Source organism: Halichoeres trimaculatus, unplaced genomic scaffold (assembly GCF_033239565.1).
Source record: "Halichoeres trimaculatus isolate MK-OKI-2021-1 unplaced genomic scaffold, fHalTri1.1 fHalTri1_scaffold_9, whole genome shotgun sequence".
In the NCBI taxonomy this organism is placed as follows: Eukaryota; Metazoa; Chordata; class Actinopteri; order Labriformes; family Labridae; genus Halichoeres; species Halichoeres trimaculatus.
In genome coordinates, this window is record NW_027437188.1 from 15,322,752 (window position 1) to 15,343,086 (window position 20,335).

At 40.2% G+C, this 20,335-nt stretch overlaps 1 protein-coding gene across 1 annotated transcript in view; it reads left to right on the plus strand.

The window, feature by feature from the left end:
- Positions 1-20,162, plus strand: part of rsrc1 (arginine/serine-rich coiled-coil 1) — a 153,019-nt gene extending 132,857 nt beyond the window's left edge. Inside the window, exons 8-10 of the mRNA XM_074680161.1 lie at positions 14,347-14,453; positions 16,855-16,962; positions 19,893-20,162. Coding sequence (XP_074536262.1) covers positions 14,347-14,453; positions 16,855-16,962; positions 19,893-19,985 — 308 coding nt within the window. The 3' untranslated portion in view covers positions 19,986-20,162. The remainder of the gene's footprint in view (positions 1-14,346; positions 14,454-16,854; positions 16,963-19,892) is intronic.
- The last annotated feature ends 173 nt before the right edge of the window (positions 20,163-20,335 follow it).

Consider the following 20,335-nt stretch of genomic DNA (forward strand, 5'->3'; position numbering starts at 1 on the left):
GTGTGAGAAGATTTAATTATCACGAGGAGACCTTTTTTCCTTGCCTTGGCCCATTGAAGCCCAAACTCCTCTCCTCTCCCTCTCCCTCTTTTTCTTTCGCTCCCTCCCTCTCAGTGTCTCTGTCTCTATTGCACACGCTGCAGCCAAAAAAACCCTGGCGTGCATCATGGACGCCAGCCCTCTCCTTGCCTTCCTTCTCCTCCCAATTTGTTTCATTGCGTGGTGATAAGCCAAGCAATTACTGCGTTATTGATTTTTCATCACTGCAAATTTAAAGTTGATTTTCTCCCCACCACTCACCCCTCCCCGCCTCTTTTTTCCTCTCCCTGTTCTCCCTCGGAGATGGTGCAGAAAGGTGATTAGGTGACCTCCTGTCCTGCTGGTCCCGTGAGCCAGAGGAGACGCGTGCCGAATTCTGCTAACCCCATGTGACCCCTTGTTGTCCCGGGGTAATGGGATGCTGAGGTCGCCCAGTGTGTGTGTGGCTTTTACTTCTGCAGCAGTGTAGCCTATAGCATAATCATTTCTATAAGGATATCTATGAAATGGCATGTTTGACCGATTGCTATCTCTGCTGTAGGCCAGATTACACAGAAATTGACCACGCTGGCCTGCAGTCTGTGCTCACTCAGGTCAAGTGGACGGATGATTGACAGCAACCTTTTACCCTCTGTGATTGGTAATCGTTCCTTGGGTCAGCCTTATCAATTAACCTGCTACCAGTAGACCAATGCACATTCAGAGGCCTGGCTCCAGTCACCAGGCGGCTGACATCAATTTTACAGATCTCACCACCCATAGATGTAGATTTAAAGGGGTTGTGAGGAAAAGTTGTTGTTCCTCCAGAATGAAGACTTAGTTTCCCATGAGCACTTGTACCCACTGATGTGAAGATGTGACTCTTTAAGGCGCGTTTGTTTTGAAGCAGATGAAAAGAGAGGAGATCTTCTCTTCAACACTTTTCTTTGTTCAAGACAACTTTTTTACCAAATACTACATGACAAGTTAATATATTTGCTAATGTAGCGCTATTGTTTAAAACATGACAACAAGCAATTTTTGTAACTCAGTTTGTCACGTAGTTTAGCAAGATTTAGCGTTACTCACAGCTCGGTGTTCTAAGACGTGTCTGCAACTTACAATGTTAGTGAATCCTGGTTAGCAGTGTCCTGCCAGTCATCTGCCAATCAAAGTTTAAGTAACATCACTCTTCATTTTATTGATAGACTCTCAAGTTTGAACAGACCACTGCAGAATAACTGCTGACTGTGGGTTGGAGTGAACATTATCACAAACAGTTTAGCCTATGTTTTAACCTTGAGCCCGTGCTCTATCACTCTCCTGTTCAGTTTTCTTCTTCTCTTCTGTCCTTTTTCTGTCTAACAGTCCAGCTCCTGTGTCCACCATCACTACAAAATTAATCACAGAAATCATTATCAGCAGAGAAAAACATAGACCCCTCCTCTCTCTGCCAAACTATGTCAGCATATATCAAGAGGAGAGATTTTCCAAGATCACTTAGAAACACCTCAGGGGGTCTTTAAGGGCGCGGCCACACTGGCAAACCGTACCATGCTTCAGTCAAGTCAAACTTTTTTTATAGCACATTTTAAAACAACCCCGGTTGACCAAAGTGCTGTACAAGCTTAAAAATAAGATCAGTAAAAAACAATGTATAATAAAAACACAATCAATAAAAACAAATAGTTAATAAAAATGATTTAAACAGCAGATAGGTAAGATAGGTAAGCGCTCTTCAGCCCTAAAGCCCATTTCTTTGGCCAGTGTGACCACAAGTGTTAACTTAACATAAGCCAAAATAAATAGATGGCCAGTTTGACGGCGCCCTGGGAAGTTCAAAGATATTTGCTGAAAATGTGGAACAAGGGCATCTGTCTTGAGTTCTGTGAATGTAAAAAAAGATGGCTTAAAACCTGCTCTGGAGTGCTTCACATGGTGCTGCAGTGATTATCACGTTTTCCAAATCCTTTTAACAACTAATTGTCAAAATTGTTTTAAACTCAAATTTCTGTTTCTTGCTCTGGCTTTTATTATTTATGGTTTATTGATTGGGACAAATACCGTAAACATACACAAACAGCCATCCAATGCAAGTATCATGTTGTTCATAGGAAATGCTAATTCTCAACACGTGTCCTTTGAAGGACTTTTAAGAGAGTAAAAGATTAAAACAGTCATGTCTCTGCCTATCATCCAGAGTTAGTCTTTTTAAGGTACAGCAGTGGTTTGGTCCTCTAACAGAAAACATTCCCAGCCTGTCAGAGGTGCTTTGCAACATACACGCTTTCACACACACCCCTGCATGTGTCTGGACATGATCAGACACAGCACGGGTGTACTTCTCTAACAGGGTGGTCAGACGGCAGCGATTAGACACACCCGCAGACTGTTACAGGTCAAAGTGCTGGCATCCTGGGTGGCTGTGGCCATGTGGTGGCCCATGACAGGTTTGCCGTTAGACATCAGAGGTCACTTAACTCTGTGTGTGTGTGTGTGTGTGTGTGTGTGTGTGTGTGTGTGTGTGTGTGTGTGCGCGCGTGTGCGCGCGTGCGTGCGTTTGTGTGTTTGTGTGTGTGTGTGTGTGTGCGCGCGTGCGTGCGTGTGTGTGTGTGTGTGTGTGCGCGTGCGTGTGTGTGTGTGTGTGTGTGTGTGTATTAGAGGGAGGGGCTATAATGCGTGCTTGAGTGCTATTAACTAAATATGGTGTGTGTGACGTTATGAGGTTAAATAAGAGTGCCAAATGTTTGTATGTGTGTTGTCAGTGAGCAGGGAGTACACAGTGAAAAAAGAACACTACTTCAAACCTACATGTGACACATCTCACCGTATACAGCATGTATTTAAACTTTCTAAAATTAGTTCATTTGAGGTTGGTGGTCATTGGTCCATCACTTTGTCATTATTCTACAGGGATCACCTCTCCGCCAAACAAATGCACCTTATAATGAAATTAATGTGACTGGCAGTGGAGGATTGCTTTAAGTGGTCAGTTAGACGAGAAAAGTGCTACATAAGTACAAATCTATTTGCCATTACATCACTTAATACAGCACAGGACCATATGTTGCAATGGGATGTGGGGCAATGCTCTATGAAAGAATAGGCTTCAATTCCCAGAGGAGAATTTGTCTTATATTCAAGTGCCACACAGATTGGGCTTTTTCCCCCAACGTATTTAATAAATTTAAAAAAAAAAAAAAAATCTGCAATATACATATTCATAAAATGCTTTTATCACAGTCTGGCCACACATTTAGAGAAATTACGTCTTTTCTGCAAGGGATGAAGTCAAACATAAAAACTCTAAAACCTGTACAGCTGATGTACTTTTATAGAGGTTTATAGTGGTTCTCAAACTTTTTTCAGTGATGTACCCTCTGTAAAATGATTTTTTTTCTTCTGCCAGTTATCCCCTGACAAGCACAAAACAGTTTTGGTTGAGAAAAAAAGACATAAAACACAGCGCTGTATTATTAGTGTCTGATTTATAAAATATTCTTAAAAACAGTAACATTGTTGTAAACCCTGAAATTGTGACCAGATAAACACAAAACATTATAACTACAACTGTTAAATAAAAAAGACCTAAGACATGTCAAAAGGGATAGATTGGCGCAAATAGAAATAATGGTCAACTTAAAGTGCCTTCTTTTGGTAAAACATAGGGCAGTTCTCTAGGGCTGGGGGTAAACGATTATTTTTAAAACGATTAATCGGGCGATTATTTTAGCGATTAGTCGACGAATCTAACGATTAATTTGACAATTAGTCTAACGATTATTTTTCTGTTGTTCAATTATTTCAAAACCATAATGTATCCCAAATAAATGCCAAAAAAATCAAAGTTTATTAAACAACACTGTTTTGCACAGCAAAAGGCAAAATATAAAATAAAGTTATTCAAAATTAAAAGGCCAGTCTGTTTACTCTTACAGTCCTCATACTGGAAGTATTAACTTAATGATAGATAAGTAAACATTTCTTCACAAAAAATACATAAACCCCATTTAAAATAAAATATTTGTTAAAAAAAACAATGCATTTGAAAATGTGCTGGTTTCATGCTACTGTTGGCTCCCCACAAAAAAAACACAATGCCTTGGGTGGGTTGCTCGATCAACTTGTTGACGTTAATCCCCTTTAAGCATAACTGTGCATGTACTGACAGAATTTTCCCAGTTCTGGTTTTACCTTCCTTAGTGTGAGTCCTTCTGTGTATTCAGCATTGCTGCTATGCTGCGACAACGATGCTGTTATTTGTGTTGTTATCCTGGTATGAGGGAGCCTCTTTAATTTCTAAGGGCACTGAATAACCTACTGGATAAAATGCTCAGTTTATGAACTTAAACTTATATAAATTCAAACACTGATTGAAAATGTGGTGTTAAAGGAACTTTCCTTGGTTGCTATTTTTCAACACCCATTGGAGAACCATTGCTCTAAAGCACTCACGTTATAAAGGAAAAAATTGTTTCCATGCAAATCATTGTTTGAATCAGTGCTTTCATTAATGAACGCCTCAGCCACATGTGAATGAATGAGCTGCTAAATCATTTTGAGTCTTTTCCTATTTCACAGACACAGTTTTAGCTGCTTAACTTTATTTGGCTTTACTTATTGTTTGCTTAAGGCAACTTGCCTTTGCAGTACATGCGGGGTTATGAAGTGGCTGTGTCATCAGAAGGAGGATTAAAAGGAAGAAGTGAATTTGCTGGAGTTGAATGTAGTAAGTGTGGGACACGTTGGCAGCAAAAGGAGGGGGGCAGTCTGTTAAGCATACACCGTTTCGTACTGGTGCACATTCAAAATCTGTGTGCAGAGAGGAGTGACACGCCCCCTCTCGCACAGGCAAAGAAATCAAACATATCAGCACTGACTGGACATTACCATCACACAACAGTTCATGCATTTCTTTCCTGTAATTTAGATCATGAAGGGAAGTAATTCACAGCGAGGAGGTTTGGATTTACATGCAAATGATGATGTCACTCCTGTTTTGTCATTTTGTGTGATTTCCTCCAATAAGGCAGAGCACAAGTGAAAAAAGAGAAGGGTAATAGATCACACTGTGCCCAAGGTCCTTCATCTACAAGTGAGGTCAGGAGAGGGGATGGGGGCATTTGCCTAATTAATTACTACTCAGACACACTCACCCACTCACAAACCCACAAACACACACGTACATGGCCATGACCTTTACTAATATAGTTTGCAGTAGACCACACAAACAGGACACTTGCCACACACACACACACACACACACACACACACATACACACACGACCTGTCAGGAGCCAGCAGAGTGAAAGAATCAATTACAGCCCAACTAAAGGGAAAGAGTTGGTTGCTTGATGGCTGCACGTCAAGAAGACTATAGGTCAAGACGTGTGTGTGTGTGTGCACGTGTCTCTGTTTGTGTGTGTTTCTGTGTTGACATTCATGTATGTGAAAATCGAGCCCCTTTCCTGGATCCACATGACATCATTTTCATTTTAAAGACCTTGCTCCAATTAAGTAATTAGCTGCGTGGTGTTTCTCCTAATTATAGAGTTGTTCATAAAAGAGCTGCTGACCAGCCTGCAATCGAAAAATGGAGACTACTGCACTTTTTTCCTGCATTCACACACTTGCACACACACACAACACACACACACACACACACACACACACACACACACACAGACGTATGCATAGTTTAACATCACGTTAATGCAGTCAAATGCGTGTTATTCCTGGTAAAGGGCAGGGCAGGACTCAGTATTCTAATTACGCTAAAACAGCACTGCGCTTAATAAAGCACTCCTTCAGACTCACAGAGAGAGTTTGTTCCTTCATCTGTGTTCTGCTGAATTTTAACAACACATATCCATTATCTTTCAAAGCCTTTCTTATTTGACAGCTAATGAAGTTGTTCTAAGTAGTCTGCGTGTGGAAAGTGTTTAATACCAGCCTTCACCCGTAAGGACCTACTTAAAAAATGTCATAATACACAAGTGTCACTGATAAAAATCCCTCATTTCCTTCTAAATGACTCCCTCCAATCACAATTTTTATGAGTTTAAGTTAACGAAAGCAGAACTTTTTACCTGCTTTTGATGATTTGAGCAAAAGAAAATAAAATTTTGTTCAAAATTTAAGCAAAGTCCTGTCGACAGAGAAAGTGTCTGTGATCTTGAAGATCTCACCACTCAGCCTGTGAAAGCTTCACTACTTAATGAGATCCTGTGATGCTGCCCAGACGCAAGACATCAACTAACACTCAAACCACTCTCTCTTTCTCCCTCCTTCTCACTCACACAGAAGGGAAACACACCCACATGGTTTTGGTTAGCCCCTTTTAGCACGGTGCCGTCAGGTCAGCAGGAGCAGTCAGGGTCTTAGCTAGGATTTCAGATAAATAGCAGACTTATAAGCTGCAGATATACAGTAGATGCTTTTATACTGTGTTTGCACTAGTTTCCCGAAAGGTAGACCCTTGTTTTTGGCATTGAATGCATTATTTATACCCACCAAAGGGCTGTGTCAACAAGGCAACAATAAACATGTCAACCCTGATAAATGGGGAATTCTCTTTTTGATCCAATTACAAGTAAATACCGTGCGTTGGCATTTCGGAGCTGTAATGCAAACAGTATATTTGAAAGCAAGAATGCAGCATTTGTTTTTGTGTTTCCCCCACAAATTCTGTCCAATCAAAGTCTCATAAGTTAAATTTGTTTTTTCAGATCCTCAAGCAAAAAACAATATTTAGCGACTCCTTTGATTAAGAAACAAGCAATTACATGCATCATCATCATCCCTTATAAATGGAGTCTTTGCCTTTTGATTCGTGCATGATAATTACATTGATTGATTAAATGATTGTTGCGAACATTTATTGACAGTGGGTGTAGTTAAATGGAAGTTAAACACATGCATTTAATTATGGATCAGGAAGACTCTCCAGGCCCTGTTGTCCAAAAGGTTTACCTTAAGGAAGAAGGATCAGAAATCAAATTTTCTGCTATCTCAGATCAGGTAATTCAGTTTACTTTTGTCTCTATTTTGCAAGAATGGAATAGGTTGAATCAGCCGTGTGAAGGGATGGTTCAGTTTGTTTTAGCAAGGTTATTCGATATAGATGCCGATGGTAGGTGTTAAAATGACAATTGGATGTCACATTTACGAGTAAAATGTCTTATTTTGAGAATCCCACGCTTGGTGGTAGGGGTGGGTGATACTGGGAATTTTGGTATCGATCTGATACCAAGTAAATACAGGTCTAGTATCACCAATACCGATACTGATACTTTTTACATGGAATGTAATGATCATTGAATAATTTTGTGATTTTGCCCAGAGTTGGTTGATTATGATTATGATTATGATTATGGTAAAACACAGTACAAAGGTTTTAGGCAATAAAAATGTTTTTTTAAACTAACCACAACAATAAAACAACATTTTGACTGTCTAAAAGTAATAAAATAATTATTCTATCATCACAATTGTTTAGGAAAAGAAATCCCAAGTGCAAAAAGTTCCCTCCCATTTGCACAGGGAAGTAAAGTAAAGTAAATTGCTGGACGACACAAGAGAAACTGTAGTATCAATATCATCATGTTAGTATCGATCCAATACCAATACTCATCTTGGTATCGATGCTATCGATATTTAGATCGATATGCCAACCGTTACTTGGTGGTGTAGGTATACATGATATTTACACTTTTCAGTTATTTACTTTTTCAGCAGAGAGCCTCTGTTTGCTTAACTTCTTAGCTGAGCGTATGCCACCAGATAGTTTCTCAATAATGGGGCCGAGCTGACCAGCAACTCTTGCTTGTGATACATGAAGTATTGACAAGTAGTGATGCACCAATCCAACTTTTTTGGTCCTGATACCAATACCAATACCTGGGTTTTGGGTATCAACAAATACCGATACCAATCCAATTCCAGTATTAAATGATAAACTACATCCCTGTACTGTGAGATAAGACTGGTAATGTTTTGGGTAAAAGGCAAAAAATGATGAAATATTGAATTACTGTAGTTAATATTTATACAAACCATAAAATATTTCAAAGTTTACCAGCAGTTTGGTAAAACAACAATTCAGAATTTACAGAAAATTATATTTAAATGTAAAATTTTATATCCTATAGACTGGTAATGCAGGAAAAAACCCTGCCTGGATCGGCACCATGGATTGGCCCCTTCTTACTGATACCCGATCCAGCTTTGAGGTGCTGCCAAAACTCACACAAACTGAAAGAGCATGACAGTTACTTTTGCTTAAATAATACATATTTGTTATAAATAGCTTTTCTGTAAAATATTGTGTAGAAAATTTAATTTTTATCTTGCAACCTAAAGTTTAACCGAATCTACTATGTCGCAAAAGCAATTCAGCAATTCAGAAGCAATATATGTTAAAAAGTCTAAAGTATCAACATCATTTGTAAAAGGCCGTGGAGATGAGTGGAGCTCAGGTCAGCTGAGGTGAAGAAGTTGGAAACAAAGATGAGCTGAGCTCTGTTCGGTGGCAGAGGAGAAAGAAGCAGGGAGGGATGAGAGATAGATGTGGAAAGAGATAGCCGAACATGGCGCGTGGCTGCCATGTCATCCTGTCATTAGCAGGTTGTTTGGGTCTTTAATTCATCATTCAGACCTTTATTGACTGGAGAGCAGGAGATCGCTATCACTTGGAGACACTAGAGGAGCGTGTGTGTTTGCCACTCAGTCACCAGCTGCTCTTAATTTCCTGATGCCAAATAGATATCACATAAGATATCACATAAACGTATCACATGCCTTTATCTGCTGAGGTCAAATAATGCTCACAGCCACTGGGAAATGTTATCAAAGGAAAGCAATCATTTATATTTGTTACTATAAGTTTTGGAGAACTCATAGGTCTGATAATTAATATTAGAAGGAGATATTTGAGCGTCAGAGGTGTGTGACAGGGCTCTGATGAAAGTGACAAGAGTCGTCACAGCGACAAACTCCACAGGGACCAGTTGACACTGATAACAAGGTGAGCACCACAGGGGAATCACTCGGCCCGTGTGTGTGTGTGTCTGCGTTTGTAGTTGAAGGCGCATTGTTGGGGGACACGCTTTGGAGACATGTGGCTTTTTTCACAGAGGGATGGGGATCATATATGTTTGTGTGTATTATGTGTGTGCTCTCATGGGAACGCATATTAGACTGCCTTAGCCACCTGCTCCATCATCGGACATCACCCTGCTCACACACGCTCTTTCAAACACATACATACATACGCTGTCAGTCCTTGGGGACACACTCTTTGGGACATCTGGCTCAGTTTGTCAGAATCCACACACACCCCCAGCAGCAGCCACAGGCATCTGCGTCACGTCTCACAATTGTTGCAGGAACAGCATCTGTGGAAACAGAAATATCTTTGTTACTTCTCTGTATTTGCATTGTTTTGATACTTGAGATTTTTTTTTTCTGGTAGCATTTCTTCTCATTCTTCAGTATTTGTCAGCTCTCGTCTACCCTCTTTCCTCTCTCTCCTCTTCTCTTCTGTCTCTGTTACTCATTGAGGTCTCATTTTTCAATGCCTAAAGCTGCAGGGTATTAGTTATGCAAATATCGACGTGCAGCTTTGGCCTGCTAGCTATCAATTGAAATCAGCAAATCGATGGGCCTAATAGCTGCTCATTAGCTACTTGATGCATTTCCAGGGCTAGCATCAGAACCTGTCAGCGGCCCCTGAATCAATACAGTCTAAAAGTATTACCTAACCAAGGCCCGCACCAGACACCTTTTAATAACGTAAGTTGGCTGTCTGGCGCTTTGTATAGAAATAGAGGTTTTAGTCTATGTGAGGCCATAAGCTCTGGGCAGTGGGAGGGGCTTAAACGTCTCTGTCCTGTCAGCAAAATGATGATTCAAGTCAGATGAGGAGCCTTAATTCTTTAATGAGACATATGTAAACATACAGTAGGGGGCCATCCGGAGCTGAAAGTTAATTAGTCATCGTCTTGATGAGTAACCTATTGTTTCAGTTGTCTGCTTTTTTCATGGGTCTGAATCCTGTGCATGCGTTGGAGCAGCCTGCTGTTTGGGCCTGTAAAGGTAAAGCTATTTGATGCAGCCAGGATGCTGCTGCTGCTGCTGCTGAGAACAGGACCAGACCAGAGCCCCTCTATCGCCCCCAGCACACTGCTCAGCTAAGCTTAACTCAGCTGTTTGATGCCAAGCTCCGCAAGTGTGTGCATGCTAGTAGATGTGTGTGTTTATCCAGCTCAGGGGTTACATAAACAAGAGCAGCTAGCCTACAGGTAAGACCCACAGGAGACCTGACGAGTGAGACACAGAGAAAGAGAGTTGGAGCGTTTCTCTTACCTTGGCATTCCCCTGATGTTGTCGCCATTGCTGGAGCTGGATGTTCACTAATGAAGGGTGAGCTGGAAAATGACTAAAGGAGATAGTAAACAAAGTTGCTGCACACACAGAAAAACACCTAGTGTGCTCATACACAGGTGTGAGTGTGTAAATGTTGTTAACTCGGTGGAGGCAAGCATCTGCACATGTTTGCATCCCAGTTGTAACTGGGGCTGCTGTTAAAAAAAAAAAAAAAAAAAAAATTGGGGAGAATGTGGGCGGATTGGGGGGTTGGGTGGAGGCTGGCAGTGGGGCAGTTGGCCGCTGGTGCAGAGACAGAAAAAGTGGCTAAGGGGATTGGAGGGAGGGGGGATGGAGATGGTGGAGGGGGGGTACAGCGGAGATAAATCATTAGAGAGCAGGTTATTGGAAATGCAGGGAGATAAAAGAGTGAAGAAGCCAGTAATTGCCTTAAAGATCAGACTACAAAGCATTACTTTGGATTTTACAAGGCCAGCCAGCAACAAAAGAGCGGTAATTTATGAGCTCAGTGTAAAAGAATAGCATAATTACATTAAAAATTAATGCTAATGAGGGCTAAAATGGGTAAGGTGGTTATTATGAAAGTTTGTATTCATCTTCCCTGGGTTGAATGATGGCTAGTGGCTTGATTAATGGCTTAATTTCTATCAATTAGCAGGCAAAAAAAAAATCTCCACTGAGACGGGCCTAAATTGAGCATTGAATTACACATCTTAGCTGCGGTGCAGGGAGTGAGGCGGTGGGGTAGAGGGCCCATTATTAAAACCTGGAAACCAAAAGCTGCTGCTGTGAGCGTGAAAGCAGGGCATGGGTCACAAAGTTAAGTTAAATGTTTATTCCTACATTTCCTTGCGTATCCTAAAACCATTTTTTTGTTTGTTTTTTCAGTCACCGTTGGGTTGTGAGAGAAAATAATCTTTGGCAATTTGACTGCGATCAAATCCCTGCGATCTTATTTTGTTTTCCTCCACAAATCAAAACGTATTTAACTCTTTTAATAAACCGTCCAAATACTAATAGGACCATTTTCATTACACGTTGATTCCTCTGTGCTTGTTGTGCTCCCCACCATAAATATAACTGCATAGTTTGCCCTTTCTCATATTTTCTGATACTTTTATTTGTTGCTTCTAAGGTCTGTATTTATCATTTATATTTTTTATTTATAATTCTAAAACACTGTAAAAAAATGCTGCAATTTGCAAGACCTCCATAAAACAAGCAGTTAGTTATCCTTTTTATTTATTTTCTCCCAACAACAACAACAACAAGTGCTGCGGTAATTTAGCCTGCACGCTAGCGCACTCAATTACTGGAATTAATCAGCAGCAGCAGCAGCAGCAATATATTCAGCTCGGCTGCTCTTGATTGACAAACTGTAGACCAAAGTCAAGTGTACAAAGATGGCGCTGCCATCGCCTAGAGGCCTCTCTCTGCTCATGCAGCATGTAGACATGTGTTGTTGAAGAGCTCCCTCTTCTGGAAAGGGTGTGTAACTGCTGGTTAATGGTCCCATCTCCAAGGCTGAAGGAGATGAGCTGAAATCTGTTTCCATTGGCTGGTTTGATTTTCTCTCCTGTCTTCTGCTCTTAATCAATGAAGTGGACAAACAGCTATTTAGAGAGAACAATAGCCTATTGATTGTGAGCCACTCATCAGCACTGCTGTCTGTCCAACTAATTTCAGTAATGAGATGGCAAGTGAGTTTTCTGCCTCCCTCTTTTACACACACATACGCATGCAAACACCTGGATGAGAAGACAAACATACAGTAGCATAAACTGCTTAGTCACTCCCCATTATTCTAAGCTGCAAATGCACTACAAAAGTTTATTGAATGTGTTGTATCGCAGTCCGTTTCACTTTAATGCATTTCAAGACACAAATGCCACAGAAATGGACCAAAAGCCTGATTTAAAGCAGCACATAGTGTAAATTTAACTGTCTGCCTTTGTTTCGTCTCCTGTCTGTTTCCTCTCTCTCAGTTTTCACTTTATCCACCTCTCATCTCTTTCAGAATTGCGTTCCTAATGCCGTGACAATCATGTCGACCTGTTAAATTAATTTGCCAGATAATGTGTCAATATTAAATATCAACTTTGACCTCTTCAAGCTGCAGAGTGCACTTCCCGGCTCAAGTATTGATTTTTTGTCCGTCTCTGAGCTTGCTAGGCCTGCACTCAAAGTCCATTATTTTTGATTTTCTCATGAAATACATATCTTTTCCCGCTGACATCTGACAAACAGCATATGGAAGTCATTTTATCTACCAATAATGTGTTTGTCAAAAAGTCTGAGGTCTTAATGGATTCCTGCAGAGCTCACGGACAGACCAGTATCATACAGGCCTGCCAAGGAGATGCTAGCAGATATGGGGGATATATTTTTGTAGGGACATGTCAGGGTGGCTGCTTGTGTGTGTGTTTTGATAGGTCTTTGTGCAGGACATTCATACCCATAGTATCACAAAATAAGAATAAAAGTGAATTGTTCACGTTGAATTCATTTTCTTAGTTTTGAGCAGCCACATGAACTCTCATGCAGCTGTGGATGTGCTGGTGGTAGTGGTATGACGGACAGGCCACAGTCTCTAGGAGGATATTGGGCCAGTGTTCAGTCTTCATCTAACAGCCCAGTCAAGGTAATGACTATTTTGGGAGCTGCTGTGCGATGCCTTTCTGCTCACATCTTTCCTGCGCAGGATGACAAGCTCATAGTCTGTCATTTAGAAAGACTTAATTCCACTTGTCACTCAGTTGTCCAATTCTGCAGTGCATTTAAATCAAAACCCAGTTTGTTTGAGTGCTATTGTGAACTGTAATAGGTTGTGTGTGTGTGTGTGTGTGTGTGTTTGAGAGAGGGAGCGAGCATGTGATGCTTTGCTGTGAAAGCTGGGACAAATATTCATTTATTCATTAAACACCAGCGGCATGAAGATCTGTTGTGACACCCGTTCTGTAGCTGCTAATGGACTGAATTAATTTCAGCTATTAGCACCAATTGCTCTGTATATGTGTGTGCATGTGTGTATCATGTTCATGCTTATGCCAGATATGAGTGTTAGTGCAAAGTATGCAAGCTCTTGAAGTGAAATCTCATGTGTGCGTTGCCATTTGTGTACCTGTTTTTATGACACAGCCTACATGAGTGGAGAGGAGAAACATGGATGTCTGCTGGATTGACAGATAGAGAGATGGGAGAGTGCAGGAGAGGACGGATGGATGGGGGAGAGAGGGATGAATATTGACTGATTAGTGGAAAGATTGACAACTGGAGAATAATGGGAGCATTCAGACTCTGACGTTCTTTTTTTTTTTTTTGTCTGTCGCTAACTTTCCTGGCACACCTATTTTTTGCCCTCCTACGCTCCCAAGACTGCTCTTGAATTCCTGAAGTGATTTATTATGTGATATGCAGAATCCTGATGTGTTTATATCTGAGAGTAATTTACTGGAAACCCTTTCAGTCTTTTTGTTTGATTGGACAAACCAGAGCAAAATACTTCCTGATACATGAAAACTGTATGAAACCTAATCACATTTAGGCTCCATAATGAAATTTCATTGCAGTGAGTTTGTGTTCATATTTTGATTATTTTAGAATGCATTATCTGAGTGTAATTTACTGTCTAGCTATTATCTTGTTAGTGCTTTTTTCCCCTCGTTTCTTTCGTAGCATCTCTTTGCCCTTGGCTAGGAAAGAGTCTTCTTTCATGGAAGCCAAGATTAAAATAGGGGAATATCAGATATTTCATATTGTATGTGTCAAAGAGCATTACACAGAGAGATAACATACAATCAACTAAGCCCAGTCCAAATGAAATCTGGTGCCTTTCAAAGATGACAAGGGAGGGCTCAGGCCCTGTGTGTTTCTGGACATGTGTGTGTGACTGTGTGTGTGTGCTTTTGTTCATAGCTTCTCTTCTGTGTAACGTGTTTTCAGAGGGAACTTCTCTAGAGGAGCAAGTGCGAAGGATAAAGGACATCGAGGCCATCGAGAGTGATTCCTTTGTTCCTCAGGCTTTCAAATCATCCAGGGATGATATAAAGGTGCGTTCTGTCTCTCTTTCTCTTCCTGCCCCTCACTCTCGCTATCTTTTCACTCCGTCTCTTATTGAATTTACCTCTCCGCAATACTGTGCCGTCTGTCCAGAGACAGCCCAGACCAAATCAAACATTCATTCAGCGCCATTTGTTCCGACCTGAGACGGTTTTCATCAGACGCTCCAGTGTTCGCTGCCTCCAAAGCGGCAGCACCCACACAAAAGCCACAGCAGGCAGCAGGCAGCCTCTGTCTTCCTTCTGTGTGCGTCTCTCTCCCCCCTCTGGTTGTGCAGATGCAGACAAAACACACAAGTCATTATTGAAATGTCTCTGAAGGAGCAGGAATTAGATTTGTTGGCGCTCATAGCTGTTTTGAAAAGATAGACAACAACATGTGACAGCAAACCTGCACTGACGTTTGGGACACATCCTGGTGAGTCTGACAAAGGGCGAGACCTCCCATGGCTGCGGCTTGGAGTGGACGGTCCTGGCCTGGACAGCTAGCCCTGATTACATATACACATTGCACTTTGCCTTGGGCACAGCCTTTTCATTGTAGTGTCTCTGTTTAAACCAGGTTGAACTATCCAGATGAGAAACAACTTTCAATGTTAAAAAAAATGAAGAGAAAGTACATTGGTCTGTTTTCACATTTTCAAAGTTAGATTGATCCTGTGAAATCCTCCCACAAAACTTGAAGGAAATACAGTCTCCCTGAACTCTTGAAAGAAATATTTAACCTACAATAAATAGAATCAAATATTAAAGGAATATTTGAAGATTTAAACCTTGTAGGAATATGTTTTTTTGTTTCAGAGTCGCTACAGTCATAATGACGTATGTAGGAATGTGTACCTTTCACATTTCAAACCATATGGTACTGATGCCCAGTGCCTGGCAATCAGTGTCGATGCTCATTGGCACCAGTTTTTGGTAATTTTTTGTGTCTATGTAGTAAAAAATATTAATTTGTTTAATAATGATTTTTTTTCAATTTAACATATTTATTCTTCAGTATAAAAACTTGCAATGCTGTGTTCATGTCCAGCATGGAAAATCGGCTACTCCTCCACTCCCTCACAGTCACAATGATGTGTTCAGGTACCTGAACATGGTACCTTTTGATTTTATGTGATTTGGGTACCAGGTACCTTTGAAAGAATTTGGTTGGTACCTATAAAAGTTCCTTATTCAGTACCCATCCCTAGAACCATCCATTGGAACAAGCCTGAACATGTTCTTGTTTCAGATTGCTTGGATGGGCAGTATTTATGCACATACCTTGCAGTGAGCTGTGGCCGTTAAAGGAGTGTTAATGAAGAGAACCCAGTGAAACCTTTAATGTCAGCCTTATTATCTCTTTGAATAGTTTATTCAAGCAGACAGAATTCATTTGAAATGTACATTCAGCATGTTTTTACCAAGAATTACCATTAGCAGTTATCCTTTCTGAAAGTTGGCACATCACCACTCTTATTAGCCTGTGTGTTTTATATCTCGCTCACTTTATGTATCCTGCCAAAGGAATTTAAAAAGATCTTTCCAACTGGGTAAACATTTGCTCCGGGGCTGCTTTTAGGAGTGTTTGAAACATGAATTGGCTTGGCAAAGTATTAATTTCCATTTTTTTTCATCAAGTACAACAAGGAGGAGAGGCTACCCTTCCAAATATGGGGCTTATTGAGGTTTTAAGTAGTATCTCCAGGGATGGAGGGATAATATTGTCTTAAGATCAGATTTTTCTATAATTTTTAAACTGGAAAACCTTTATCTTTTGGGTTTAATCGACTTAAACGTGTCCAATGATATCGTGTTTTTTCTGACCACACTAGGGAGTCAAAAACATGGGAATTTATACCTGTTTGATCACACAATACATTAAGACTTACCTAAAGGATAAAATGAGAGGATGAACATATATGAGTGTAGATGAGCCAACTAGGACAATCAATCTTTATTCAGGAAATAAGCTCATTTATATCAATGCAGTTCTTCCCCAAAGCCTTTTGTGTCAGCCAGACTTTGGTGCCATCTGCTGGACAAATGCTTCATTGCATATCATGATTATTTTCTTAGCCCTAACTCTTTGCTAGAAAACGTGTAATGTAAAAGTTTATTAAAGGTTAAATTGATCACAACATATTGGCTAATGTGAGTTAAAAGAAATCTGAAAATGTAGATGTTTTATACCTCCAGTAAAATGTGTATGCATGTACAAATAGGTTAAATACTTGGGAAACAGTTTCTTTCATTTCATTTTTTATTACTTTCCTTGGAAGTGTTTCTCTTTAAAGTGTAGCTAACAGAATCAATCTCCTACTCCACTTAATGTTTCTGTTCCATCATGTGTATTGTTGGGTCTTCAGCCTCTTAAAACATCATGACATGTTGTTTTCTGTAAGCACAGGCGGAGCCAGCTGATGTGAAGCAGGAGTCAGAGAGGTCCGAAACTCAGGACATCAGTCTTCCCATCTCCATCGTCTACAATGACACTGACACACTCGCCCATCCCAATGTAAGTTCACACAAGATAAAGCCTTTTACAGATTGGTTGGAGTTATCTTCAAGTTTACTTTGAAATCAAACCGGGCTGTCATGCAGACTTGTCATCACTCCACAAATAAACTCCCACACTGAAAAAAGTTTATCTTATTTCATCATTTGGTTGTCTTGCTTTTATGACTGTGGTGCTTATTGATTGCGGGACAAACTTTTCAAACTTTCCCCTTTAAATGTAAAAAGCTGCTTCATCTCAAACCAGCTCCACTTTTTACAGCATTCCTGCATATTCTGATAGCATGCCTCGTATAGTATAGGACACTGCGGTACAGTAGATTACAGCCTCCTAACATCACCTCCTCCCCTGCCTGCAGACCAATGATGAAAAACGAGAAGGAAACTTTAAACTCCAATAACGCTCCCTGGGGCTTCCCACTCATCTATCTCTACTGGGGAAACTAAGTTATGCCCTGACGTATGCAGATAACCCCCTGAATACACACACATACACACAATCTGCCCCCCCCCTGGCTTAAAATGCACACACACACACACACTCGCACACCCTCAGACAGGCTGATGTATGGCAGTAATATGCCCCAGGCGGGCCCCGGCCTCAGCTTCAGCTCCAGCTCCTCTTCCAATTAGAACAGATGAGACCCATTAGCCCGGCCCAGATACTGTCATCCCACACACACAGCCTCATTAGCACGGTGACACCAGTGCAGAGCCGACAGACAAGAACCCACTGGTGCTGAATGTAACACACAGAGAACATGCGGAGCAGCTGTACACAGTGTAGGTTAGGAGTGAAGGATTGACGGCTTTGCTCTCCAATCTGCATAATAACACACACATATCATCACATAGATGTAGAGTAAGTACACACAGCCAGCATGTCAACATTATCTCCCACACACTGTGAATATAGAAATGATCTTCCAATTGTTTTCCTATGGCTCAGCGCCTTGCCTCTCGGTCATATAGTCATTATGTTACTTCCTAATAAACAGATGCCTTCATTCATCAGACACTTGCAGCAGCAGCTTCTTTATAGCCCTTTTACAATCAATATCATTACGGCTGGTGATGTACTGAGATGAAAACAAGTCGCACGTGTAGGCAGTTTCTGTCACTGTCCTAACACGCTACTAGAGCAACAAAACTACTTGAGTTATGTGTTTTAGGTTACACTTTTTACTTAGACTGAAAAAGACTTTAGAGATGTTGGCTACAACAGCCTTTGGTCAAAGAACTCCATTGTGAATACCCATGAGGGTATCAGGGGTTGCAGTGCTTGCTGCAGCTGTGTGCATGCTGCATAATCTCAAGAGGCGACATGGCTTGTTTCTGTCATTTTCTTAGTTAAGGAGGTTTTAAACTGAACCCTGTGACTCTACAGATAAAATTATCATCTGCAGAAAATGGGTGTGACTCTGAGGAGACTTCAACTTTAAGTGCTCTTATTAGTTCAAGAAATGCTAACACTAGGTAAAAAAAAAAAGCATAGTCTAATGTTCATGATGGATATTTGATTTGATCTTTATTTATCTCAAGCGTAAAATAAACAACAAAGGTACACAGTTCATTGCCTAATGACAATAATATCACCTGTCATTCCAGACGCACAGTATAGCAATTAAAGCAAAAAATAAAAAGATAAAACAAGCTCCTACAATGTTCAGGAAGGGACAAGTGGAAGCTTAATTCTTATTTAAACCTGTCCCCACCTTCCATATTACTTCAGCGTAGGTAAAAAAAAAAAAAAAGAAAAGAAAAGAAAAGAAATTGATCTTGTTCAAACACTGTAAGTACGAAAGTGCCTGAAACTAAAACACAGATGAAGAAGTCATCCCACGGTGCCTCATACGAAGAGATTCTAATCCTTTGTACATAATCTGAGCAGTTTTAACCTGAACAAAATTTGAAATAAATTTGAGTTCTTTAGATTTCAAGAAAGAGGGTTAGTATGATCAAAATGCCCTGCTTTATTTGTTATCAGTATCATTCTCTTTTGCAATGTGCATAATTTTTTTAGGTTGCTTTTGTATATATTAATCTGTACTTTGACACAGTAAGATGTGTATGGTATGATTAAGGCACAATATAAGATGAGTAAAGTTTCCTGCTGTTGTATGTATTTGGTTGTACTCACTATGCCTGTGCTCCTTGAGATCTTGGTGCACAAACATTTTATGTATGGCTTACAGCAGAGCTTATGGTCAAGAAAAACACCTAAAAATTTTATTTCAAACACTCTCTCAATCTTAACTTTCTCAATATCCAGATGGAACTCTACATCTCTTTTAAGATTTCCAAATAACATTGCTTTAGTTTTAAAGACCAACCATTTCGGTCAAACCAAGTTTTAAGCTCTTCTTACTCTTCATTGACCACATTAACTAGCTGCTGCAAGTTCTCACCAGAACACCAATGCTAATATCATCTGCAAAAATAATAGATTTAAGTATCTTGGATAAAGAAAATATGTCATTTCTATACAGGATAAATAATTTGGGTCCCAGGAATGACCCCTGTGGGACGCCATAGGTAATGCTTACAAGGTCATTAAGAAGGAACACGTTTTAAGGTTTTACGGCCTGAATGTGGAAACAATTTCTTACTGTATATAGATATCTTAAAGTTTCAACTTTTTCTTTTAAACCTTCACTGGGAAGTAACACTTTTTCTCTGTTTATTCCCAAGCCTCACTGTTTACAATTTAATATCTGTGATAATGTTGTTGTTTTTCTCCTACCATTGCCCCTGCTGTGTTTGTTTCAATAAACCACAAACACATTTAAAAAAAAATGTTTCTTTAATCCAATGTGGATGTGGCACAGCTGTTTTAAAACACTTCCCTTCTTCTTTTCCTACAGTGTAATTATTTTTTGTCCTGTACCTTTTCTGTATTTGCTAACATGTCCCCTCTTGACTCCCCCGCAGTTGTTCATGGACAAGGAGAAGGCAGAGGAGCTGTGGCTCAACAGATTGATCTCACTGCGACAGGAGAGGCTCATGGGAAGTCCTGTGCCCTGAAGAATGAGTCAAAATATCCTGTGTTCCAGGGGGCATTTAAGACGATTTTTATTCATCATACTGTTTTTGATTAGTTGGCAGATACGACAGTGTCTCATTTTGGTCCCCACTTTTTCTAACCATTGACATTTACTTTGAAAAGTTTAACAACTTAATTGTGTCTGATCCTGAAATTATTTGTATTTTATTACTGCCAATCTGATTCAATAAACAAACTGCTGATAATTTGTGGCCTCATTTACTTCTAATAAGGTAAAGGTTTGTTGTCGTATGGGGGTCTGTTTTGTTATTATCAAGTAGATTTGATGTGATTTTGTTCTGAACTAAAAATAAAAATTGTTGTGATTATT